This window comes from Bombus huntii, chromosome 14 (assembly GCF_024542735.1).
Source record: "Bombus huntii isolate Logan2020A chromosome 14, iyBomHunt1.1, whole genome shotgun sequence".
In the NCBI taxonomy this organism is placed as follows: domain Eukaryota; kingdom Metazoa; phylum Arthropoda; class Insecta; order Hymenoptera; family Apidae; genus Bombus; species Bombus huntii.
The window spans coordinates 10,442,742-10,469,878 of record NC_066251.1 but is presented as its reverse complement, the minus strand read 5'-3'; the positions used below and the strand labels follow the sequence as shown (position 1 = coordinate 10,469,878).

The 27,137-nt window shown below is 43.8% G+C and overlaps 2 protein-coding genes and 1 long non-coding RNA gene across 3 annotated transcripts; 2 read left to right on the top strand and 1 right to left on the bottom strand.

The window, feature by feature from the left end:
* Positions 1-1,089: 1,089 nt before the first annotated feature.
* Positions 1,090-1,794, bottom strand: LOC126873433 (uncharacterized). The gene has a single exon (XM_050634275.1). It carries the CDS (start codon positions 1,792-1,794, stop codon positions 1,090-1,092), a length of 705 nt encoding a protein of 234 aa, XP_050490232.1.
* An 11,920-nt stretch (positions 1,795-13,714) lies between these two features.
* Positions 13,715-19,295, top strand: LOC126872850 (uncharacterized). The gene is made up of 2 exons (XR_007692226.1): positions 13,715-14,221; positions 19,148-19,295. It is a non-coding gene; the product is annotated as an uncharacterized LOC126872850 (long non-coding RNA).
* Positions 19,296-24,669: 5,374 nt separating this feature from the next.
* Positions 24,670-25,200, top strand: LOC126873432 (uncharacterized). Its single transcript, XM_050634274.1, has one exon. It carries the CDS (start codon positions 24,670-24,672, stop codon positions 25,198-25,200), a length of 531 nt encoding a protein of 176 aa, XP_050490231.1.
* The last annotated feature ends 1,937 nt before the right edge of the window (positions 25,201-27,137 follow it).

The window sequence follows — 27,137 nt, the reverse complement described above, 5'->3', positions numbered from 1 at the left end:
CCCCACCACATCCTCGAGGAATGTCCTCTCTTCGAAGAAGACTGTCAAACACTGCGGAACGCGATACGCGATCTAAAGCTAGACTGGCCAAAAGAAAAGTGGGAGTTTATAACGAAGGACGTATACCCCCACTTCCTCCAGTTCACAAGGAGTGTCCTGCGAACGAAGGAGGAGAAGAAAAGGAGAATTCTGAGAGAGACAGAGGGATCCCTGCCACATGGACGATACACAGGGAGAGGAGCACCACAGCCGGGTGAACCGACAGACCGGCCTCCAAGACGGAGTACAAGGCTGGCACGGAGACCGCCCCAACAGCGCAGAGGGGGAGAAGAAGAAGAGGAAGAAGAAGAAGAACCCGCGACGCTGAGAGAAACAGAGACCAACGAAGACACCGGACTCTAAACAGAGAAACGCAATACAAACGAACAAAAAAAGCAAGAAACAGCACAAAAGAAAAGAACAAGAAAAGGAAAAAGGCAAGGAAGACCTAGGACGGACTCCCTGCGACCGTCGGTGCAGGCGGTACTCATGCAAATGAATACTGTGACGGTGCAGGGAATAATCGGCTGGAAAGCCAACCTGCTGGGACTGAGCAACACGCTGGCAGCTTCGCCTCCTCGTGGCCCCCGCTGGTAACGGCGCGGCGAGATGCGCGCATCGCGCCGCGCCGGCTAAGCGAGCTGCCGCCCGAAAGGGCAGGTTCAACTTGTCCAATGACCCGAAAGGAGAGGGCAGGGTTTTTCCAAGTCGCGCGCCGACCACCTGCGCGCCGGTCCCCGGGCAGTGGCCGTCAGGAAGTGGATAATAAATATCGAACATCTATAGAGCGAAGCCAGTTTGAGTTTTATACTCCAGGAATGGCGCGGTCGGCCCCCCAAGCCGAGCCCTTATACGCTCACACTAATTGTTTCGCACCGTGCCCGGTGTGGCACATGGCATGGATACGTCGCAGATTGCTGTCATGGCCCGGCGGAGGTTCTCGGCCTCCTCTTCCACGTCTGTTTCGGTCGTCGTCGTCGAGGCCTCCCAGCTCCAAGCTGTTGCTATAGCAGTCGCCCGGAGTAGATCTCCGTTCATCTCCTTAACCTTCTATCTTGGCGGTGGGCACCCGCGTCCTTTCCTCGGCGGGCCGCGACCATCGCCTGCAGTCGCCGTTCCAGGTCCAGATGTGTCCACCTCCATGAATATGTAGAGGTGGTCCGAAAGTGTCTCGACCCCTTCGGCTACTCTCCAGCCTGAAACCCGCCTGAATGCGTCGGGAGAGGCCCATGTGATGTCGACGATGGAGCTGCCTCTCCACGCCACGCATGTACTGGTCGAGCCTCCGTTCACCAACAGGAGTCCAAGTCCCGCGGCCCAGTTCGTCAGCGCGTGGCCGCGCGCGTTGGTCCTGGCGTTCCCCCATTCCGTGGAGTGTGCGTTGAAGTCTCCCAAGACGAGCACTTGCCGTGGAAGTCGACGCCTGACGCAGTCGCCAACCCGGTCCAGGAATTCTTTGAACGCTGCCCATCCGCTATTGGGTGACACGTACATACCCATCACCACCATCCCTGCCGACTCGACCGCGACGTATCCGTTGCCGCGTTTCAGCAGGGCTCCGTGGGCGAACGACCCCGGCGTTGATGTCCAGGTGACAGCAACCATTTCGTTCGTATCTCTGGCCCATTCCGGAGCATCCAGAACTCTGTATGGTTTTGCCACCACCGCTAGGGCGACCGTGTTCTCCCAAATGGTTTGGTAGAGCAGGTCTTGCGCTCGCCTTGATCTTCCCAGGTTAGTCTGGAGGAGGCGCATTTTCAGTCCTCTAGTGTCGTTACTTCTCTGGCTTCGTCGTGGCTGCACATCGCTCCATTAGGGGACTTATTGAGCGTGGCAGGGGGGGGGGTGTATCGTTCACACCGGTTCCCGGACCCTTCTCGATCGCAGCCGGGACGGTCATCGTGGAGATTTTAGTCAGTTGGAGTCCGGCACTACCACGCCGCTTTTCTCCAGAAGCGACCTGGTGTCCGTGCGGATTTCCTCCACGTTGATAAAAAAAAAGTCTTCAGATTTTCAGTCAAAGGAACGATTGATATAGTCGTAATGCGAGGATAAGAAATATTTGTACTAAACGTACATCTCAAATCTTGTCCGTTGCCGGTGTTAATGGTTTTACATTAGAGATAAATTCTTCATGTCCTCGCTGATAGTTATTTAAAATATGATATCGCGATTGATCGTTAAATTTTAAGCCAAGGTTTTGACGTAATATTACACAAAATAGCCTCGCTATGTTTAAAACAAAAATAATTAATGCCTGTAATAAAACCGCTGAAAATGAGATTATGTACATGGTAGTGATGGAAGTCGATTAATCTGTCTTTCTTTTGGAAAATTCAAAGATTCATCCGTTATCGAACCTAAATTCGATCTGACCTGAATTGTCATCAACATCTAGACCATCCGATCGCCGCGAATATTTGTAATCTGTATATCGTAACTGATTGTATCAATAAACCTTTACTGTGACTACCATGGCAAATTCGAGAGGAAGTTCTTCAGACGCCCACACTTCCAATCCAAATCCGACATATATATTGAAAATATCGTGTAAGTATAATATATACAGGGTGGTTGGTAACTGATGGTACAAGCGGAAAGGGGGTGATTCTACGCGAAAAGGGAAGTCGAAAATATAGAATAAAAAATTCTTTTTGTTTTTTTTTAAATTTTCCATCGAGACAACAATCTACAGTGAGATCCCTTATAACGTACCGCACGCGTACCGAGCGAGAATTCAAAGTCGATTTTCTCGAAAACAAAGTCTCAAACGAAAAATTTTTATTCTATATTTTCGACTTCTTTTTTCGCGTAGAATCACCCCCTTTCCGCTTGTATCACCAGTTACCAACCACCTTGTATATGAGGTGGTGTTTAGTGTAGGATGCTAAAGAAATACTTGGCGGTGTTCAACAGTATATTAATTCTCGCTTTCGACACTTTCCTTACAATTCTCGATTCCAACTGACTATTCACACATCTCGGTTACAACTCGACTGTTTTCTTGATCTGATTCGTTTCTTTCTGTCGCGCCTCAATATCCCCATTATGCACGCGTTCGTTAGGTGTCCGCGACCGTTACCACATACACCTTCTTCGAAATATTCGACGGAAGGACTGTAGGGATATCGATCGCTCTGTGACATCAATCACATCTCAACCTACATCAGTGATAAGACATCGACCGCCGACCTTCGGACTCCTTTGGACGCATCACCACCTTATCATCATAGCATACATCAAGGCTGTGACGCACCTTAGTCCACATCAGAGATCGGATATCGATCCCCGACCTTCGGACACTTTTCCACATCTCAACCTACATCTAGCTCCTCAACATCCTAAAACCAAAACGTATATAAATCGAGACTTCACCCAGCTCGAGCAGTTCTTGTTCTTGTTCTATTCGCGGTTTCGTACAATCCCTTTTCTCCGGTTCAGTGTTATTCTTGTAAGTGTTAAAATTTATAAGAAAGTTTTATAAAGGAAAATTAGTAGTTGAGTTACGACTCAGCCTTCTTACTACAATCCAAGTATCAACTTTACGTGACAGCTCATTAGGCATATCGGCCTTACGCTTCGATGATATACTTTGTATCGACGAAACCGTTAGAAAGTTTCGTTGTCGAGTGACGCTACATATATATGTCGGAGATAAAAGAACACCGGAGCCTTTGGAATTTTGGATAATCCCGCAACATTGTAATCTAGAGTTTACTATAGCTGTAATTAAACAATTGTAGTTATTCAATTCGATTGTAATTGTTCGACAGTTGTGATAATGAGCTTGGTCAGGGGAGGCCCGCTGCATTTCAACCAAACGTCCCAGTTTGGAAGGACCGCCTCGGGGACCCTTATCCCCGGCGCACCCGCTGTCGTGTTGAGGCTGCCGCGCCATCTGTCGAGCAAAGTCCGCCTAGCCCGAACCCTGACGTGGGCGCCCACCGGGTACACCCCGCCCGACAAATCCCGAGTGTGGAGATAAATCTCGCGACACCTCAGGACCTGCAATTCGAACGGGGGAAACCCGGCGAGCACCGCCGCTGCTGCCGCCGAGATGGTGAGGAAACCACTCACTACCCTGATGGCCACCGTCCTGTGCATCCTCCTGACCGCTAGGAGACTGCGACGGTTGGTCATCAGGTCCTCCACCCAGGCCGGAGCTCCGTAGAGGAGCCTCGATCGCACTACGCCGGAGTACAGCCAGCGCACTCCGACGTCGGGCCCGCCGAGCCGAGGCAGCAAACGTCCTAAAGCGTTCACCGTCGCCTCAACAGACGGTGCAAGGTGCTCGAAGTGAGCGCCGAAGGTCCAATGGCTGTCGAGGGTCAGGCCCAGATACTTCATGCTGGTTCCGACCCCGATCTCAGCCCCCTCCAACCTCAGGCGATAACGCGCTGGAGGCGTCCCGTGATCGGCCTTGCGGCAAAACCACATTGCCTCGGACTTCTCAGGGGACACCTTCAGTCCCAATCCCTTGATCCCGGCAACCACGCAGGCCACCGCCAGCTCCGCCAGGCGGACGGTTCTACCCCATGCCGTGCCCCAGACCAACACCAACGTGTCGTCGGCATAGCACGCCAGTGCCGAGTTCGGAGGCATCGGCGTCCGAAGTACCGCGTCGTACGAGATGTTCCACAGCAACGGACCCAACACCGAACCCTGCGGGAGCCCGAGGTGTACAGCCCTCCCAGTCACCCCTCCGCCCCGAACGGTGTAGACGATACTCCGGTCCCGGAGGAACGCTCGGACCACACCCCGCAGGTACGCGGCTAACCGATGAAATTCGAGGGCCCGGCATATCCTGTCCCAGGGGATGCTGTTGAAGGCGTTGACCACGACCAGCGACACGGCCAACGCCACGTAACCACGCTGCTCGGTCCCGTCGACAAGGAAGTGGACACGGGCGACAACGTCGGTCGTAGACCGCCCTCTCCGGAAACAGAACTAGCCGTCGTGCAGTCTGGGAACACTCCGGGACAAATGTGACTCCAGGCGGGCAGCCACCACTCTCTCCAGCAGCTTGCCCGCCTCGTCCAAAAGGCACCGGCCGGAAGGCGGAAAGCGAGCCCGGAGAGCGCCCCGGCTTCGGCAGCAGGACCATCCGTCCCTTCTTTCACGAAGCGGGGAATTCATCTCGAGACAGGCATCCGTCGAACAGACGCATTAGTATCGGGGCCAAGACCCCGGCGACATCCTTGCACAGGCGGGCCGGTACTCGAATGGGACCCGGAGTTTTCCGCGCCCCGATCCTCTCGACAGTCCCAGCCAGTTCTCCTTCGGTGACCCTCGATTCCGGACTCCAACTTCCCGCAGTGACACGTGATTCTTCTTCCTGTGGTTGAGGCTCCTCCTCCTCCTCTTCGGTAAAGCTGCCATCTCCCTCGTTCGCCCCGGGAACAGCGTGCCGACGACCTCCGCCAGGAACCGTGGGTTCATGCTCTCCGTTATGGGAGGCGCCCATGGACAGAGTTTGTTCAATACCATCTTGTAAGGGCGCCCCCAGGGATCCAGAGTCGAGGCTGGCAAGAAGCTCGTCCCAGGCCCGCCTCTTCGCCTCCTTGATGACTCCGCGCTTCGCGGTAGGCCTCGTACAGACGAGCCACTGTGGCATCGTCCTCCCGCCGCCTACGGCGGGATCTGGTGTACCGTCGCCGGGCGTGGATGCACGCCTCACGGAGACGAGCGATCTCCTCGGACCACCAGTACACCGCGCCGGCGCGGCGCGGGGCTCCAGACCGCGGCATACACTAATCGCAGATCGCGTACATGTCCCGCCTCAGCCGGGTTGCTCCCGCTTCCGCGTCCTCGTCGGTCGGGGATTCTTCGAACCAAGCGACGGCTATAGCGGCCGCGGCCATGAAGTCCTCGTCACGGCGGGTCACCGCCCACCGCGGGAATCATCTTCTCTTTCCCTGTGGGCCGATGGGCCCGCGCGCAACCAACGGATGGTCGCGGTGGTCTGAGAGGGTCTCCTCCGGGGAGACCTCCCAACCGGAATCACGGCGGGATGCGGCAGGGTTTACCCAAGTGAGGTTCACTATGGACTCGCCCCGCCACGCACGTGCTGCACGACTCACGGTTCATAAGCCGGAGGTCAAGTGCGGCCTCCCAGTCCTGCACGTCACGCCGTCTTCCGTTGGTCCCTCGGGAGCCCCACGCCGTTGAGTGGGCGTTGAAGTCCCCGAGGACCAGTGTCGGATAGGGTAGGATGTTGGGCGACACGTAGACGGCCACCACGGCCAGGTCGCCCTATTTCGCTGCTCACCCGTCGAAGGCCATTCGGGGCGAGCCATTACCGCTTAAATCGGCCCTCTTGCCAGCATCTTGGCCATCAACCACTGCCACCACGAGTCCAAACCCATAATTGACCGAGCAGAGGGGTCGCTACTCCCTCCGGGCTTACTCTCGACCTCCGTGGTACCATCCTAAATCATTGGTGGGACTATCGTGAGGATGTACCGCCACGTCACTGCCGGCCGGCGACCTGCTAACCGTGCTCGGCAGATTCAGATGACCGAGCCCCTCGCTTACACTCCCGGCGACCTTCCCTGCGGTGTGCATACAGGACTCACGTAAGCTGGATGCTTGTCCTCCCTGGCTGCGGGAACGTGGGTTTGCTAGCCCCCATAGACTTACATAAGAAAGTCCTCCCTGCGGTGACCTCGTCCTGGGTGATCGAGTCCTCCAGTTCGGTCCACTCTTCTCTCAGCCCTCCTTCGCTGCACCGTTGCCTTGGAGGGCAAGTCCTTCAGCGTGGCGATCATCCGCTGGGCCGGTCACGATGGTTTGCTCCCTGCGTTCTGTCCTGAGATTTCGAACAGCAGCGCCCTCGTGATCGCCCTCCTCGGTCTTAACTCCGTGATGTCGAGTTCGGAGAGCTTGACTTCCCTCTTCACCACCGACATCGCATCCCTGTACGTGTAGCCCGAGTCGTCCCTCACGGTGAGCGATACCGCGGCACACCGTGGCAGATCGGGGAAGACCCGGCACTTTCTCGCCGCGCAGGTCTCGCCCACTAGCGTTACGTCTCTTTCCCGCCCCGATAGCTCCGGATCCATCGCCGCTGCCCGCTCGTTGCATGGATTCCCTTCCCGTGCGGGGGTGCACCGGAGGCTGAGCGGCCACCTCCGCGAAAGTCCCTGCCCTTGTTCCGTCACTGTCGGTCGCCGTCCTGGGCTCCAAGGCCCCCGTTGGCAACGTCGACGACGGAAAAGACGACGATACCCATCCCTTGGTTCTTGCGTCCTCGGTCGGCGCATGGATCGTTGGAAGAGGTTGCGCCGTGGGCTTTCTGTTCTTTCGCCTCGCTCTCCCTCTTCCTCCTCCTATGACGGTAGTAAATCCTGTCTCGTCGGCCGACGACTCCACGGTCGATCGCGAGGTGTCTCTCGCCGACCGCAATCGTGCTTGTACGGTTCTTGCGGCGACGACAGCGTCCGTAGCCGGGGGGATCGCTCCCCCTGGCATTATTTCTCGCCAACATTCCTCCAACTTGCGGAGGAACAGGATCCTGAGATCCTCTAGTGGACCTGGAGGTCCTGGATCACCGAATCTATCCGTTTTCTTAGTTTGTTTATTATTACTCCCCGACCCGCCGGGACGGCGGTAACGGCGCGACGCTGACCAGTGGTGTGGGGGAGGTGGGGGGAGGGGGACTCATAATCGTTCCCGTTGGGGCCTCGGGAGCATTTTCTTTCGTTCTCCTCGTAGAGGTGATCCCCGTCTCTTGTCCTTCACCGTCGTTGTTGTCATCTTTGGCTGCCCTTTCCATGCATTCCTTGGTCAGCCGTTCCACCGTCTCTTGGAGACGACTGACCTCTCTCTCCAGAAAGCGCACCCTCCTTCGCAGGTATGCGACGTCCTCCTCTTCCTGATCGTGGGTCGGTTTCGCCAACGCCGCTACCGTTGGCGGCGAAGTTGTGCCGTTGTGCTTTCCGCGGACCCGGTAATCATGTGGTACGACCGCTTGCCGAGCGTGCTCGCAACGGTCGAATAGGAATAGCACGGCGACATTTCGTCGTCGGATCTCATCCCCCGCCGCCACCGTGCCGCCGCCGCATCTCACCCCACGAAGATCCCGGGCTGACGGTCATAACGTCGGGTTCCTCCGACCCTCTCCGAGACCCCCAAGTTATACACTGTACGAGCGTCTCAGCGAATATAGCCTGTATACTAATTTATTATTTTAAATATATTCGACGATTTCAAGAACGAACTATCTTGCCATTAAACCTCACCGACCAACCATCCTCTATACATAAACCTCTACAAATCTTATAATTACAAGATAAATTACAATCCTATTGGAACTCTTCAAACAAACATACAAATCACAATCATACTAGAATTTTTTAATTTTCCCCTATCTTGAGCGTTAATATCGTCCAAGGTTCGCGACCCCAGCCGAACAGTTACAATTTAAGTGATCGCAACATAGTTGAGAGGTCGCAACATGAAGTGTAACTAATAAGTACTTTCGGCACTTAGTAAAGTTTAGTACGAGCTCACCAATTATCCTTTCTTTTTTTGTGGTTGATTACTTTTAATTCTATCAACTACTATAATGAGATATTAACGATCGAGTTCTAATTCAGTGCAGCCTTTCACACGAAATCGATTCAGAATTACAGTGCAGATATCACGTTCCCTTATTCGATTTGCGTCTTCTTTCACAACGATCTGCAGCTTCCTTGCATTCTCGACAGGTGACTAATTTTGACATATTTGGCACATCACGTGTTTGTTTATTCGAGGATCTGAAGAGAATTGGTTTTCACCAGCAACAAGCGCGAATGCCGGACGCGAAATATCGAAAGAAACGAGAAAACGGTCGCGAAAATGGAAACCTGCAATGTTGAAGAGCTGCGTTCCAATTCGATTCAGAATTTCGCACAGGCATCGAGTTTCGATACCCGATTAATTTGCGAATTTTTTTCCGCGATCGTTCACAGTTTTTCTGTCGGTTATTGATTCCATCGCGTCGCATTTCCGTTCGCCTCGTGTTCGAGAGTCCTTAACGATCTCTGCCAGATTTGATTGCAAAAGAGGAAAAAGATGACGCGTGGTTTTGCGATAGCAATGACGATTTGGATATCGATGCGTGAAAGATATTTTATTCATGTATTTTTTCCCCAAGTTTTTTTTCGATATTGTTCGTTGTTCCATTTCAAGTTAACGCTTGGTTGCACGAAGAGATAATTGCACACATCATCGAAAATAAATTCGTCGATTTTAATTGCGTCGTAATTAAATTGCATGATGATTGACATTTTTATTTACTATACCGTACGTAGTATAGATTTCCATAGCCGTGAAAGAGATGGGAACATTGAGCGAAATATTTCTTTACTACTTAACGATTACAATTTTCTATTGTTGCGAAGGGAAAACATGCTATGGACCACAAAGTTAACATGGTACGACTCTTGGTAAACTTCATGGGACACGTATTCGGTAGACTAGTGATGAGGACATTAGTTTAGTACAAAACTTTCGCCGTTCTGACGACTGCGAAACCACCGTCCGTTCGCTGGATTACCAGCGGATTGTCAACTAAACAACACAACAACCGAAATGCATGGGCGTTTTCAAGGTAAAACGTTTTCAATGCGCCTCTTCAAGCACGATAATTCAACTAGTCGCTGGCTTCTCGTTTTAGAGAGGTTGTTCGTTTAGTTACAGATTGTAACTTCACGGTTGCTAGGGACGACAGGACACGACGATAAGGAGCGATAGTGTTACGTACAAGATACAGATAGCGCTTACAAATGTTTAGATAGACTTTTTGCATCACTGTTTTTATAGTTATGAGGCACATTAATTGATACTTTCAAGGTGTTGTATATTACATTTGAGAAAAATTATATGAATTTGTAGATTAACACACAATCCGTATGATATATATTAAGAAGAAAAAAATATTTAGGTCAGCCTACCAAGACTTACTTTACTTACTTTAATTACTATTATTAAGGATTTCATTAACAGTTAAAAAGAAATCTGGATGTTCATTTATTAATCTTTCTTTCAGACAAAGATAAATTTCCGCACTCTTCGTTATTTGTATTTGAAACTTCCGTTCAGTTATGTATACTCAGTTGCTATCATTTGAAGTTTTAACGATAAACAAGCGCGAATTTTAATCTCGTTAATTAAAGTCAGCCAAGTGTTGAAAGATAAACGCATAAGTGAAAACTTTAAATTAGAAGCATGGGAGATAATTCTACGAAGGAAACCTTGCCCTGTTTAATTGTAAAACTAGCAGCGAATTAGTTATGTAGTTATATGTATTTTATTGCTGTACCAATTTATGTTTTATCATTCATGAACACTGCTTTCAATGTGATAAAGTTGAATTCATTGGTAATGAATAACAATTTCATCCATTAATAACTTGTGAAACAATTTTATTTATATTTTGTTCGATATTCCCGTAAAAAGTTTAAGAAAATTCTATTTGAAATAAAAGAAATAATAGTTTGAATTAATGAATCGTTCGAATTAGTTTATTTTTATTTTAGAAATAACGATGAATATAACTTTATTTTAAACAGATTAAATCGATCATTTGAAGAGAGTGTTCAATCTTAGTCAATTGTACTAAATGATCTAACAGATAATTTGCATGTTTAATGTCGCATAATACTTTAAATACTTTTATGAACGACATAGCTGAATTATTTCAAAGAATGATACTAGATACTCTTATTATTGATTTAGTTAATATTTAGTTTGTTAAGAGAACGTTAATAGACAAAATATATCAATCAAAATAAACAGAAAGTATTCGTGTGTAGTTATTTGAAATGGCCGCGACCGATCAAAACGATTTGTTTGTCACAAAAATTTTCAACGTTAAATACATTAGAAAGAGTAAATTTGGTTTCGAATTTTTTATTGGATAAGCTTTTATGATATTTAAGAAAAATTGTGTCCGTTTGTAGCAGTTCCAACAAAGTTTCAAAGGGTTTGTTTCCCATTTTTTTTTCTTCTTTGCCCCCCTTTTTTTAAATTTAAATTACAAATGCCGGCGAAGTGCACAGAGCTTGATGAAAAATTTCCCATTTATTCGTTAAAACTCTGAAAACGCTTTAACAAAACTTTCAGCCGCTGCTCAGTGGTAATTAAACGTTTTCTTTTGAAGACGGCTTACGACTTACCAACTCAGCGAAGTAAATGGTTTCTTAGCGCAAATTCGTTATTTTCTGTAAAAACGCACGGTACAAAAATGTATCGCAGGAAATCTTGAACATGCCAGTTGCAAGATATTCTCTCAATTTACTTTTAACAAAAATAAGACTTTTACAATATTTAAATTGTTCGTAAATAGTAAGTAGTTTGTGTAAATCAAGCAAACTTTTAAATGAACGATTGAAGTATTTAAACATTTTGCCAGTCTTTTACGTCGATTCAGAATATTGAATATCTAGAATATATTAATACGCTTGATTGTGGAACAATCTATCAATCACGTTTTTAATAATAGATAATAATTATTACAATAATATTTCACTGTCTGTTTATGGTTTATGCTTTGGAGAATAAAATTACATAGATTTGAACTGTGTAATTTTAGTAACTAACTGTGTGACTAATTATCTAATCAACTATTTAATTTTAATGTGATTTGTAGGATTTTGTAAATAAAGTCTTAAATATCCTCAGTAAAATCTGGCGACAAAGTTTCTCGACCAATCTATAATACAAAATTAAGAAAGTTTTGACAAATTTTTCGTTACTGTTTCGTAACAATTCTTTCCTTTTTTCTTTACAACTCAGTTTATGTACATTTTTGATAACATCTTAAGAATAATCCTGTAATATTATGGGAAGAAGTTAGTAATATTTACCTCGTCCTTCCCTTTTAACATTGGGGAGAGGGAAAAACAACTGTGAAACACCTACCAAAAGTATTTTTATTCGTTCAATTGAACAAGTCGATAAATTCTACTCTTTCGAGCTTTGCGCTGGTCGTGTAACAAGTACAGCGTCAATAAATTTCTCCGATCCACGTTTACTGAATGTGCTGAACAAACTGATTCGCAGAAAAAATAGTGTAACAAATTTACTGCGTAAATAAAAGTTCGTGCCGCGCGAAAGTTGCTGAATTTTCCATATAACAGAACTTGAAACGTCAATGATTTGATTCCACTAAAATCTCCATAGTACTCGTTCTAGACGATGAACTATTAAATATTACATTTCAAGTAGATAGATCTTCGGCATGAAAAATAAATAAAAATCATTTTAGTAATTTAATTAGATCAGTCAGTATGTATAATTTGTAATATAATAAAATAATTATAATTTCATAATGTATAACGTGTAATTTCGTTACACATATAAAATTCGTTGTCTAATTTCATTCGAAAACAGTTAATAACAAAAAAGTAGGGGAAAAACTTTCGCCATAAAATTCTTATATTTCAAAATTTATTATTCCACCTATGCGTCTTCGTTACGATGCGGTGAGTATTTGCTTTGCTGAATTTCGAAATCCCACTTGAAATTGTCGAGGTATTTGTCCCGGCGATGGCAGAGCTCGATGCATCACCGGCGGTACGCCGTGAAACGAGGAAGTTTCGCATTTTTCACGCTGTTGCACGACGAAGCCCAGGTTTCGTCCCCATCGAATGAAAAGCCCCGACCGTAACTCATACCGCAACACTTTCCATATTTTCCCCCCTACGCACCTCTGTCCCCTTCAATTTCTCCGGGAACGAAAACTGTATCTCTGTTACGCGCAAATGTCAATATTAAATTTGTTGTCTGTCCCATTTTTCGCGGAGCATTTGTTTCGGTTTCAACCCTTTAAGAAACTATACAGTGTGATCCATTTAAGTAAAGTCATCTAAATTCTATACAATTTTTTTCACAATTTTACGATTTTATATCAAATAAAATAAAATGTAGCCATCAAATTAATAAACACACACAATACCATTGAAACGGTCGAAAAATATAAAATCACAAATCTATACAGTAATACTCATATATCACCAAAAACAAATTTCTATTGCCTATTAAATCATTTCCTTTCATCTTTCCGATTTATCTTTTGGCGAACAATTAACCTCTTCTGCTCCGTAGCATTTGAATACATGCAAACGTATCGTGCGCCTTCAAAGACATTTTTATCTAAAAATCCTTGTGAAAAGCATCGAGAACAAAGAACAAGTCAGCGCGCAATCTGACCAGAAAAAAATGCCGGAGACAAAGTATATATTTCGAAAATAAGCTTTTAGTTTCACGCGTCGCAACCCAATAACGCCAATCCCACAAGTGCTTCCCCGTTAACAGCCTGGAACAAAAACAACCACGAACACATCCAACCGAACGAAGAGATAGGCGCAACTCGGAAGGGGTTTGGAAAAGGGGCTGAGTTTCGTTGAGAGGAGAGAAAAAGATGGGGCGAGGAAGACAGATCGAAGGGTGGCAGGAGAAGGGTTGGCCGCGGTACAGGAATTCGCATAGAGCATTACTAGGGGAAGATGTTCACAGATTGTGCCCCGGAGCGAGACGTATTCGGGTCACTAGTACGTTTTCCTCGCTCCCTCGGGCTTCTCTTCCCGCGTCTCTTACCCTCCAGTCGGCTCCTGCAGATGCGTACCGGGCTAAATCAGCCCTCCCTCTCCTTCCATCCATTCGCCATCCTCGGCTCGTTCACCCACTGTTCCATCGTTTCTCCTCGCAGCCAGAGCCTGAGCATCCGCGATCAGCGTTGGTGTCCCTCTTTTCTATTTTCGTTTCGAGAGAAACGTCAGCCGCACGAGGCGACTTGTAGAAGGAAATCGAGGCGCGTGAACGACGTTGCCACTTCTTCGTACGATACGAGGGTAGCAAATAGCTTGGCGAAAAGGAACTGTGGACGTGGACGATGCTTCAGGTGCCAGTGACGGCCGCCGCTGGACCGTGCTCTGTCATTGGCTGGTCGAATGTAAACCGAAGGCCTGCGTTTTATCGGTTTCGATGGAAGATTGACTGGTGGGTGATTTTCAGGCACGGATAGAGAGCGTTATGATTCTTACGATGAGTTCGCCGCCGTCGTGGTGTCTGCGATATGGGATCTTTTTATTTCCTAGCACGGTCGTATGCCACGTGGATCTTTATGGCGCGTGATTTAATATCGGCACCAGAGAACGAGCGAGAATCGTAGTGCACTTAACCCGTAACTACTAAGGTGAGGTATATCAAATCTTAGCATTTCTTTTTTCCGAATCAATAAAAATATAAGGTGACGAATAGATGAGCATTTGAAACTTTGAAAGTTTGTACGAGAAAATTTTTCATACAACCTACCGAAATACTTTGTACATCAAATAATTTATGTATTATGATTTTTCTTTGTTGTTTTCCAATTTATTTTACCTTTACTAATTAATATTAACTATCTCTTTTGTCATTGAATAAAGACGTTTGTCAAAAACACACATGCAAACGTTCTAGTGTTACGACGCATTGAACCAAGAGGTTTATAGGCACGGAATTTGATTTGGCCGGCTCTCACGAGTTGACTGCTAGCCAACAGCACGAGAACGGATCTTGGCCAACGCACAATAGGCCGAGGGATAGATGAAACAGTCTTTGGTTTCCATAACTAAATTTAGTAATGGACTTTCACTGCGGAACAAAGCTGCGGGAGAGCACTTGTTCAGTTTTTCGTTGTCCGAGTTAGGTTTGGGGATACAAAATTCTGTGGTTATATAATTGAGAAATCTTAACTACAAAAGTGGTTGTCGAGTCTTTGAAATACTAGAAATACACTAGAATCTACTTAAAAAATGTTGAGTGAGCAAATAAACGGTTACATCCTGTTTTATCCGAAAGCACCGCAATTATCGATTTCAATTTTTGTTAAATTAAACTATTGAATTATTGAATTTTATAGACTTTCTATCGAATATCACTGAATTATTAAATTAAATTGTTGGTTTAACCATTCAACCTACATATAAAGTGTCTACGTATAAAAAGAATAGTTCGGTAAGAAGAGAAAAAAAAAGAAGAAATTCTACCGTAATGGTTTAAGTTTCATATTCTGCGTCTTAATTCTAAAAATATTGTTGAAATCTTCTACAATTTCTTTCGCAAGAATCTTCTAACGGAGAAAGCTATTTTGTAATTATAAATATTATTCTGAATAATCAAAAATTCTTGGACACATCATCGATACAATGTGCCTCAAGTAAAAGAAAGCATCAAAGTTATTCTGTTCTTCCACATGACCTTGATATATGTACATATTTCACAGTTGAGCAATTATTTCACGCGAGATATATATGACAGGCTGTAGATTCACGAGGTTGATCGAAGCTTACGAAATAGGGGCAATGTTAGCGGCTAGCAATCTGGCACATCTTTCTTTCACCGGCATTTATTCATGGCAGAATCTGTCCATCGTCGTACCGTTTTAAAGTCTTCCAGGAGCTTTGTTCTGCCTGTCGGATCTCATGACGTGACGACCTCGATATCTTAAAAACGGTTCATTATCGAGGAAAAGGCCTGTCCCCGTAACTGATGCTGCGACGTCATGACGCTTGAAATTAGCCGATGAGACCGACTTCGACGTTTCCTTAGCTGTTGGTTGATTTCACAGGACTTGGATTATCGAGACAGTCGGTCGAAGAAAGGAATTCGACTGTCGATTCTCGCGGTGCTTTCCTTGAAAGCTTGTTATCGGATTTCCAACGCAACGCTGGTGCTGAAAGTTATCGATTAGAATATAATGGATGGGGGTAGTTCACGGAGATTACCACCGCATCTAAGTCTACAAAGACGAAATTTTATTTTCGGTGATATTCCAATTTTCCGAAAAATTTACTTTTTTCAAGTTTTTAAAAGTAATGCGTGCTTCGTCTATATAGTAAACATCCAGTCCAAACTATTATTCTCCAAACACGCTGAAAGAATTCTGCAGCAAGACTTCCGCTCGAAACCACGCGCACAGCACGAATAGGGGACTCGAGATTTCCTCCATAACGAGCATCGAAAGCGTTTATCTAGATTGCTTTCTACCCGGTCCTTTTCTCACGGTCTATAGCCAACGAATTGTTTAAACGTTTACCAGTCGCGGCACACTGAAATCGTTCCTTTATTTATTCGGGCGTGTGTTTGCTCGTGACAATTCCGCCTCACAACGCTTATCTCACAAGAGATGCGTCCTGCATGTGCATCCGTAATGTTCGACTACGTTTGCGGAGGACTGGTGAGGGGCTCTTGAAGTTGCAATATCCGCGCTTATCCTTTTCGAATCGTTGACTGAGAAACGTATTACAGGCCACGTTCATTTGTCTTCCTTTCAATGGCAAACGACACAGTTGTAAATATTTTATTATTTAACTTCTAAAATAAACTGCGTTGCAGAAAATTAACTAAAAGTTATCATCAAAGGAGTTATTATCGCGATTTTTTAAAACTTTAAAAAGAATTTTAAAGGTAGAAAATGTTGAAAGCACATGCACTCTATACTCTGATAAAACACTTAATACTGCTCGCGTTATAGTGGTTCTTTGTTCGAGCGAACGGAAGAAGCAAGAGGCGCGGCATTTTCGAAGATAACGCGTTGTTGCTTTGCATAAAGTAATTGGAAAAGTACATGTTACATTTTCTTTCTTGGAAAGACATTATCCGGTAAAAGTGAGTATGTTTAAAACAGCGCCAGTGCTGCTTATGGTTTCATGTTAGATGCTCCCACAAGTTTGCCTATGCAAGTTATATGTAACGTCACTCTCGACGATAAATTGAAAAATTGATGTTGCTATGATTAAGAAAAATTGTGAAAGAGCGGTTTAATTTAATCTTCGTAAAAGAACTTTTAATCAGAATATGAAGATTTGTTAAAAAAACTTTTATTCATTTAAGTTGTCTGAAACATTTTGTCATAATTGGATATGTAGCTTTAAAATTAATTGGACAGTCTTTAATTGAACTTCTAGAAAAGAACTTCTACGTTAGAGTCTGCACACCTGTTAGAATTGATCAATTTCTTTAATCAAAATACAAGACAGTAGAATTGGATTAAAGTTGTTAGATATGTCGGGTTTACATTAGAATTAGGGTTAGGGGCGTGAAACGAATCTTCGTTTGGGTTACACGTTGTCGTTATGCAATAGAGAAGACATTGACTAGTGCAAATACGACTATTATAGAACCGGACAGGTAACCGCGGTAGTTAGGTGCTCGAGATACTAATGACAATGATCCTAGGTTCAATAACGAATCCGCGGTCAACGGGATGACAACAGAACGTACTCACAAAGTCTAAGTCTGAGAATAATCACTGATCGCGAAGGCGTTACTCTTGGATCGATGAGATCGCGAGCGAGAATGCCTTTTCCGTCCCGATGATGCCACACAGGAAAACTATAACGGGGTGTGTCTAAGGATACGAGATCATCGGATTCGTCGAGAAAAGCCTTCGTTCAGAAAGTGTTGCTGCTAATTGGTTAATCTCCATATCGGTGGTTAGAAAAGGATGCTAGCCGCCCTCGAGGGAAAGTTGCTAGTGGGAGACGCCGCTCGTTGAAAAATATGTCTCCCCTATCTTCCCGTAGTTGGGACAAAGACTGTTTGTCTGTTTGAAGGACTTTAGTTAACTAAACCTTAAGATTTATAACGGGCCCTCGGGCTAGCCGAACATGTACTGCGGAGACGCATCGACATCTGGCAATCATCTTACTCGAAGAATAGGGTCTGCACGTGGCGAGCCACGGGACAGAAACCGTTGGAATGTTTACTGTCGCGTGTCGCCACAAATATTTCTTTTAAGGAGAGCTATAGAATTACTTCATACCTTTGTTAGGCAAAGCGTTCATCCCGTGACCGCGGCTACGTTCGGCGACTGACTGTCGCCTCGAGCCCAAGCTCATTATCACAATTCTCGAATAATTACAATCGGGTTGAATAACTACAATTGTTCAATTACAGCTATAGTAGACTCTAGGTTACAATGTTGCGGGGTTATCCAAAATTCCAAAGGCTCCGGTGTTCTTTCATCTCCGACAGATATAATAATAATAAGAAGACAAAAATATATAAAATAGAAGTAAAACGATAGAGGTATTGAATACAACAAAGAAACTGATAGATAGATGATAGATATATTTATTTTTATTTAAAAAAAAGAGAAAGCTGCCTATACAACTTTCCATAATATGAATAATACAATGAATATTTAATAATTTTAAACAATTAAGAATGTGACGAGATAATTTTATATTTCTATTTAATTTGCTTCCTCCAATTTTCTAAATTACGGAATGAGTCATTTAAATTAAGTTCATAGAGCGAATAACTTCATATAATAATTTAATTTGCAATCATGTCATATTAAATTATTCCAATTTAGTTACTACATAACATTAAAATTAAAAAATCAACGATCAATGGGTGTTTTGACTTGAAATATAGTACGAGTCTGAAGTTACATATCGGAAGATTAAGAGACACCGTCAATAAATTCATACATATAATATACCCCTTATAAAAGTATTAACGCCACCAGTATTCCGGTCTTTACCAAATCTATAGTGCTATAGCCTTAATTGATTTCTAACGGTTTTCCTATTTCCGTCTCTTTTTATGGAATTTCCGAAACCTCGCCTACCACTCCTACCTTCCGCTTTTCCTTCAATATTAGATCCGCCCCATTAACGGCAGTAAATCCAATACCCTTCTTACTTTCAAATCTATCTATCTACTCATCCTTTTTGAACTTTTCTGCTCGAGCCAGAAATCAGCCTAACTCTAATCTTCAACGAAACAAGTATTATCCCGAACGCTAACTAAACAACTCCAATTCTGATCTCAAACGCCACTAGTTTATAGACTGTGGATTTTTATTATAGAAAATATACAAAATTGGAAAGTGTAGAAATACATAGAATACGCACGATAGACAAAAATATATAAAATATCCAAAATAAAGCATGCGCTGTAATGTTCAGTAGATGGAAAAATTTTTGCGTAGGTTCCATTACTTTAATTGCATTGATATAAGTATGAATAAGATATGCTCTGAGAGTAAGCAGCCGATCAGTTTTTCATATAGTCAATTCTCTTTCTCTGTAGTTAATTTACTCAACTTTAAACTCTGGATCTTCCACAGGTCTCGTATGCCAATCACAATATTTTTGTCGTGGTTTAACCTGACCATACACAGCACGAAGATAATAATCTTATCATATTTTCACTTGCGGTTTTCGTCTTATAACACAGCTGGCATCTCTAAAATCCTCTTATCACTCTCTGCAAAATATCACTCACGCTCATTTTCCACTAGAGACCAAACCTTCTTTCCTCCGCAAAAATGCACGAAAGAAACGTTCCGAAAGGAAAGAAAACGAAATGAAACGAAACAAAACGAAAAAGCAGGGAAACTCGAAGGTTCCACGTGAAGAGGAATTCGTGCGTGCGTGCAGACAGGAGAGCTGATAGGAGCTATTGGAGCAAGCAACTCGCGACGATTTCGCTTGTGGAACAATGAGCAGAAAGGATATTTTCCGAGTGATCTCGAACCGCACGAAGGACGTGCTAAAACAGCAGTCGTTCGCTGGCTGCTCCCCGAATAATCGTATCTTGAAACAATATTTCTCCGATGATTCACCTTATCGAGAGCGAAGAATGTATCAAAAGCCCGCACGGTTCGAAAGGACGAGCGGGGTACAACGAGACGAGAAAACCTTTGAAAAGATACCCGGGACTCTCCGTAGAGAGCGCAGTAAATTGCGAGAAAAGACGAACCAGGAAGTCGTGGAAACCCTTTGATCCGACGTATATTCTCACCCGATACGAAATGGAGCACGTATTCCTTAGATAGACGTCAAAGGATCACGCGTGGTTATGTCATTGACTATGTCGATGATTTCCAAAACGCGGTCTGTCTGAAACAGGGAATAGGTGTTTCTCTTAAAATTATTCACGTTTTTAAATATCTCATAAATATATAAAAATCTGCAGCCTGATAATTAGAATCATAATCTATTGTAATGTTTAATGAAAGTATAAACATATGTTATATTATTGCACGATATACCGTTATATGCATATATGTTCAATGAATAATTTATTTATTGTATGAAGTCGTATACAAGATCAATTAATATATATTTACAACTAACAGTCAAATGATCTTTCTAGGTATCTACTATCTTTGAGATTCGTTCTTAATACGTCATATATCACAACACACGCATTTAGCAAAGTAATTTTAATGTTTGAGATTCTGTATTTACCTATCTCGAATATATATATATATGTATATAGAAATAGTATAGAATAATAATAATACATGCAACATAACACACAAGTTATATAATATAATATTCTTGAAATATATCAATTACAACACGTTTTGCGTATTCCAATTAAATAGGCATCTCGGTTTATGACTTCAATGTCTATATTTCATACCTTATCAAACTTTACAACAAACAAATTTCCAAATTTCATTGCATTTGAAGGAAAACAACTTTCAAAATAAACGAAAATATGTTAACAATATTTTTTACTTGCACATATTACTTTTTTTTTATCAAACTGATGATATAAATGTTTTCGAATGTTCCACGGTACAGACAATATTCCTGCTGTTTGTTTTTCAGCAGCATATTTTCATTTAGATTAAGAACATTCTTCCATAAAACTAAACATGCCACGTACTTTTACAGAATACGCAACAAATATTCAAATGCTTTGAGCAAAATGATATCTCTCTATGTCTAGTGTATATCTTTGTTGCGAAATGTACAGCTGAATGTGCACAGCTTCTACGTTCGTTATACCAAAAGATGCTTATTTCGATAACGAAATGAGACAGAGCCGTTATATAAGTAACATTTTTTGTTTAAAGTAATATGCAGAATATTTGGAAAAAATTTGCATAGTTTTCTCTATCACGGAATACGTATCAACGTACGTATACGAATTTTTCGGTTTCTCTATGTTACGGTTGTAAATAATTAGAAAATTAAAAATGCGGATAAACTGACACTAAAAAAGAAGTAAGTTTACTGCAGATTGGTATTTTGTCAATACTATTTACAATATTATATGATAATGTTTCCTAAGTTACAGTTATGTAAGTAAGTAAGTAAGTTAAAGATGTATGTAAAAGATGTACATCTTTTATTATTTGCCTACATTACCACATAACTGTAACTTATATATATATGTATATTTGAATTTTTAAGACACACTAACGCTTACTCAATTTAGGGCATTCAAATGCTTCTAGCTACATTATGTCTTTTTATGTACATATATCTCTATTTTGAAATGAAAAACTTCAGCAAGGTCACAAACTCTGGAAACCAATGCTCCGGTGTTCGGTTTCCGGACGCGGCGGGCTTACTTCCTGTTCTTACCGTGTCTTATTCGGAATTCTTCCCGCGTCACCTTTCACCTATCAGCCGTAGCAATTTTATCCGCAAATAAATAAGGACGTCTATCCGTTCTATCTATGGCTTCGTTTCTTTCTTTTGGTCCTGATGAGTGTTCGGTAGCTGCACGAAAACATCTGTACGCGCAGCTACCTAGGATTTCTCGCGTCTCTCAAGGATGTCGCATGTGGAATAGTTAAATTTACTGCAATTGGTTTTGTGTCGAAATCGGATATTAGGGTGATTTCGGGATGTTTCCATCTTGTTCGACACTCTGTGGGATACTATCGAAGGAAGACGGCTTCCGATTTTATTGATGCAGTAAAGTATCAGTTGCTCGAGTTAACAACTCCTGTTTTAATGATACATTTATTTTTGCAATGGTGAGATTTTTACGGATAACTTCGTGATATTTATAGTTTTGATAAAAAGATCCGAATGCTTGCGAATGTTGATGTATGTGACAGTACATAATCTATCTATATAATTTGTGGCGGCACTTAACAGCAAATACCACCACTCGAACTAACTAGTATTGGACGATGGCAGCCTAATTTGAGGTGTATGTGTATTGTCCGTGATAATTATAGCGCTGGTTGTAGATGTCGCTGATGGGGGTACTGCTGATTTTCTTCCGTTTTTGATGCGTAGAAGAAAAATCGGACTTCGGTCGCCGAGATTTGAATCCGGGTCCCGAACGTTCAGAACCTAAGGCGCTAACTACTGTACTGCCGTCGTCCGACAGAAGTGCCGGGTGGCGGTATTTGTTGTCGAGTACCGCCACAAATTCAATATCTGTTAGAAACCACATTTTTCAATATTTCATCACTCACAAAAAATGTAGAAATCCTCCTTCTATTTTTGTACATACACTTATTTATAAAGAAAAAATTAAATACTTGAAAACTTCAGAGCTTCTAGAATCTTAAACTCTTTGCAATTCTCTATTGCTTCCTATATACAAGACTTTTACTTGTCGGCATTATCTAAAATACTAAAATAAATGAAAACCTTACCGAGGCATCGGGTGTAGTGTTTCTGCTTGCTAATTTGAATTCTATTAAGCGAGAAACTTTCTCTTCGACTGCGATTACAGGAACGTTTCCGTAGCTAATTAGCTCTGAATACGTTCTAAATTAATTTGCAAAGCCAAGAGTACTTTGATTCATCAGAAACTTGTAACTTCACCAAGTAACAGACTATGTTCTTATATAGTTGATTTAAGTTTATGATAATATTTTATCGTTCCGCTCTATTCCAACATTTCGTGAGGGTTCTAATTCTCTTCTTCAGGCCAGACTTGACATTTTTATCTGAATAATTATTCAAATACAAGCTTATTTCGATAATGTCTGATGCTGATTTCATGTATCGTGGTCCACATCTTTTGATCTCTACTTAGTACCTATAGCTCGAATTGCCCGGATTTTGCAAATTTTATCGCGATACCGTCGTCGATACGCCACATGCGTGCGATTTCTTGATCACAAGCAACCGTCTCTCGTGGCATCTCTTTTCGACGTTCCGTTTGAACCCAGCAGGTGGTAATTTGATGCATCGCAGATGGAACGACGGGAAAAAGGATCGGAAAAAGGAGTAGAGGAGAGGGGGCGGGGTCCGAGCCAAGAAGGGCCGCTCCTGAATAATTCTAAATATTCGCATCGTGTTACGTTTGCACTAGTGAGTCAGAAAATATGCTGTTTACGTCGGGGCAACGTACATGTTTATTCGTCTCTGTGCCTCGACCACACGTAGGCTCAAGTCTGCATAAAGCGAGACGAAAGTGCATTGGTGTAGCCAAGATGCTGTCTGCATTGATCGTATTTATGTGCGTCATGTTTGAGTCTTGGTTGACTCATAGATTCCTAAATTTCATGATATTGCGTTGATGATAAACAGGTAGAAAAAATAGATGGAGATATAGAGAGTTTGCGAAGAATGTACAATATCAAACATAAGTACTAGGGCTGAGGAGCACCAAAATAATAGGAAAGGAGACGGTAAGAACTATCAGAATAATTGTATTCGAGGATTTAGCGTCAGGTATGAACTATAGCGTCGTAACAGAAGCGGTGTTTGTATTTACATTCCTTTGAAATCACTATTTTTTGTGGTTAAACAATTCAATGTAACTCATGTTTCTCATTCGATCTTCAAGTTCCATCAAACTTCCATCAAAATTCCATATGTCTTTAAAAAGTTGCTTCAATCTTTTTCAAAGAACGCAATTAACTCAAACAAAACTAAATCAACCGTCGTCGCAACCTTTGCCTTTCTATCAGCCTTTATTCGTGGAACAGCAGTGACATTTATATAACGATGACGAACAGTACGTATTAACCGGAGAATATAATTGACGGTCGCCGAGAAACTAGACGTATCTTCCTTCATTATTTATCGTTTGTCTCGTGGTAAGATGGCTCTTCTTCGTACTGAAACAGTTTTAAATACTCAGTAGTCGATTTCCAACGCGCGCAGCCGCAGTCCTTGGGACTTGAAATTTTAATATTCTGTCGTACGTATTTGGTACGAAAGTCAGCGAACCGGCTAAAGGCGGTTTAAATATGGGATTGTCTGCCTTGGAAAGAAATATCAGATCTTGTGCACAATTTTCTACTGTTTCTTTGTTGCGCCATTTAACGATTATGTTCCACCTTTTGTTTGATTCATTTTGACTATTCTTTATCTACGTTGAGCCCTCAAAGTATTAGTCTGTTATCTAGAAGCTTTAATAATGAATGTAACGTTTGTGATAGAGTTCTGCGATATTTTTGAGATAAGGCATTTGCGTGCTCGTTTGTATTCACTAGTTTGTATCTTTGTGAAGTCAGAACTATTTTCTCTACTCAGAGAATGACTATGATTTTATTTTAATTACAAGTATAGTAACTAATATTATATTAAAGATATCTTATTAAGAAGTTAAACACGTCGCAAAATGATTTAGCAACTAAATAATGCAAAACGCTCGTATAACAGTGAATATATTTGTAGCGGCACACGAATCAGAGGACAATTCAAATCCTGTTGTTGTTTTGCCTCGGAGTATCAAGACCGTTAGGTTACAAGTAATGTGCGGAGCTGGCGGTGGCCTGCGTGGTCGCCGAGATCGAGGGATTGGGACTGAGGGCGTCCCCTGAGAAGTCCGAGGCAATGTGGTTTTGCCGCAAGGCCGATCACGGGACGCCTCCAGCGGGTTATCGCCTGAGGTTGGAGGTTGGAGGGGGTTGAGATCAGGGTCGGAACCAGCATGAAGTATCTAGGCCTGACCCTCGACAGCCACTGGACCTTCGGCGCTCACTTCGAGCGCCTGGCACCGTCTGTTGAGGCGACGGCGAACGCCTTAGGACGTTTGCTGCCTCGGCTGGGCGGACCCGACGTCGGAGTGCGTCGGCTGTACGCCGGCGTGGTGCGATCGAGGCTCCTCTACGGAGCTCCGATCTGGGCAGAGGATCTGATGACCAACCGTCACAATCTCCTAGCGATCAGGAGCCTGCACATGACGGTGACCATCAGGGTAGTGAGGGGCTTCCGCATCATTTCGGCGGCAGCAGCGGCGGTGCTCGCCGGGTTTCCCCCGTTCGAATTGCAGGCCTTGAGGTGTCGCGAGATTTATCTCCACATTCGGGGTATGTCGGGCAGGGTGGGCCCGGCGGGCGCAGACGTCAGGGTTCGGGCTCGGTGGGCTTTGCTCGACAGATGGCGCGCCAGCCTCGACACGAGAGCGGGTGCGCCGGGGATGAGGATCCTTGGGGCCGTCCTTCCAAACTGGGACGTTTGATTGGACGGCGGCGGGCCTCCCCTGACCTACAGGGTGACGCAGGTGCTCACTGGACACGGCTGCTTCGGTGAGTATCTGCACCGAATCGGGAAGTGGATTCAGCGCAGCACACACTGGAATACTACCCGGCGCGGCCGCGCCACGACTTCATCGTGGAAATCGGATGGGACCCCTTGCCGCCGACGATCCTCGAGGCATTGTTGGTAAGCGAGAGAAGGAGGAGGGCCGTGACCTCCTTCTGTGGGCAAGTTATGCTTCAAAAAGAGGCCGCGGAGAGGGTGAGGGTGCGGTACCTCTCACCCTGAGAGGATTGACCGGCGAGGGCGCGGCAGAGGCCATGGACGCGCTTCGGTGAGGTGCGCTAGGTCCGCCGCGCCCCCTGGTGGAGTGCAAACTTTGGCGCTGGCAGCTTAGCGCCCCGGGGCCGCAAAGCAGTTCGGTAGGGGAACCGGACTGCCTGGCACACCGGCTTCTGCGACAAGGTGCGATGTGACGTGGTCGTACATCACCCCATTAGGGGTTGTATTGAGCGTTGGGGGGGGGGGTGTATCGTTCACACCAGTTCCCGAGGCCCTCTCGATCGCAGTCGGGACGGTCATCGTGGAGGTTTTAGTCGGTTGGAGTCCGGCACTACCATGTCGCTTTTCCCCAGAAGCGACCTGGTGTCCGTGCGGATTTTCTCCACGTTAATAAAAAAAAAATAAAAAGAATAAAAAAAATAAAAAAAAAGTTACAAGTAATGTAAGAACATATAAACTCCGGGCAAACAATGTCGCCGTTACATACAACCGTCAAACGTAGAAGAATTCGAATTTTCCAGTTCTCCCTTAATCAGTATAAATAAACGGACGCGATCGAACAGTATCGAATAGCATCAACGAGTATAAACGAGTACCGAAGTGATCTACAGAGTTTCTCCGAGTATTTATCGAGTATTTATTCCGCAACTTGTATTTGTACCAACGACTCACAAATTCGTCTGTAAATAATTTATTTATTTATTTATTCAAAATATATTTGACGGACTGCGACAGCAATATTTCGCTCAACCTAACAACGACTAATCTTCCACATATTCTAGTGAAAGTTCATCGATCGAGATCTCATAAATAGGGTAGCAATGAAATTATTTTTGCGGTAAGCATTGTGCTGTCAGAAATGATGGAGTTACAACTCAAAGAAATTAGAATTTTGAATTATTCTCCGGGCGCAATAATGTTGTCATCAGATTTATGGATTCAATTTTAACAACCGGGAGCTTTACGTGCTCGCGCTACCTTAAGGTAGTTTGTAACTTTGTATGCCTGGAACACAGCTTTGAATGAACTGGTGCACTGCTAAAATCGTGTGCCCCGTATCGTGACCTTATTCTTCTCTTTTCCTTGCTTTGGCCGCGCCACGGTAACTCAAATTCTTTCTTCGCTAGAATTTCACCGGCGAATGTCGATTACTTTTTGCAAATGGTCGCTCGCTAAACGTTTTTATTTTGATGGTTTACATCTCGCGATTTTGTTTAAATCTCTATGATTATGTGAATCTGTTTAAATCATAATTCACGCGTGTCGTCGAAACTCCGATCTACAAGGACGATTTAAATCGGGACTTTTTATTGTTGCACTTTAATAATAAACGAATTCGCCATGACGATAGATAGTAATTGATCGCACAAATGTTCCTTTCGACCCTCTTCTGGAAGATAAATACGCGTAAAAAAGGGTCGTTAATTAAGATAAACCTTTATTTATAGGTACGATTACCCTCGTTTCTGTAGAAGAAGGCCAAAGCGGTTGTTGAACGGTGTCGACAAGGGATACTTATTTTAACCTATGGAACTTCGCACATAGGTTAACCCACGGTTCATTCGGATCTTTAGAAGGCTTTTTTTTGCATGACTTTCTTTGTACTTGGCCTAGTGGTCAGTTGGTTACCATAGTTTT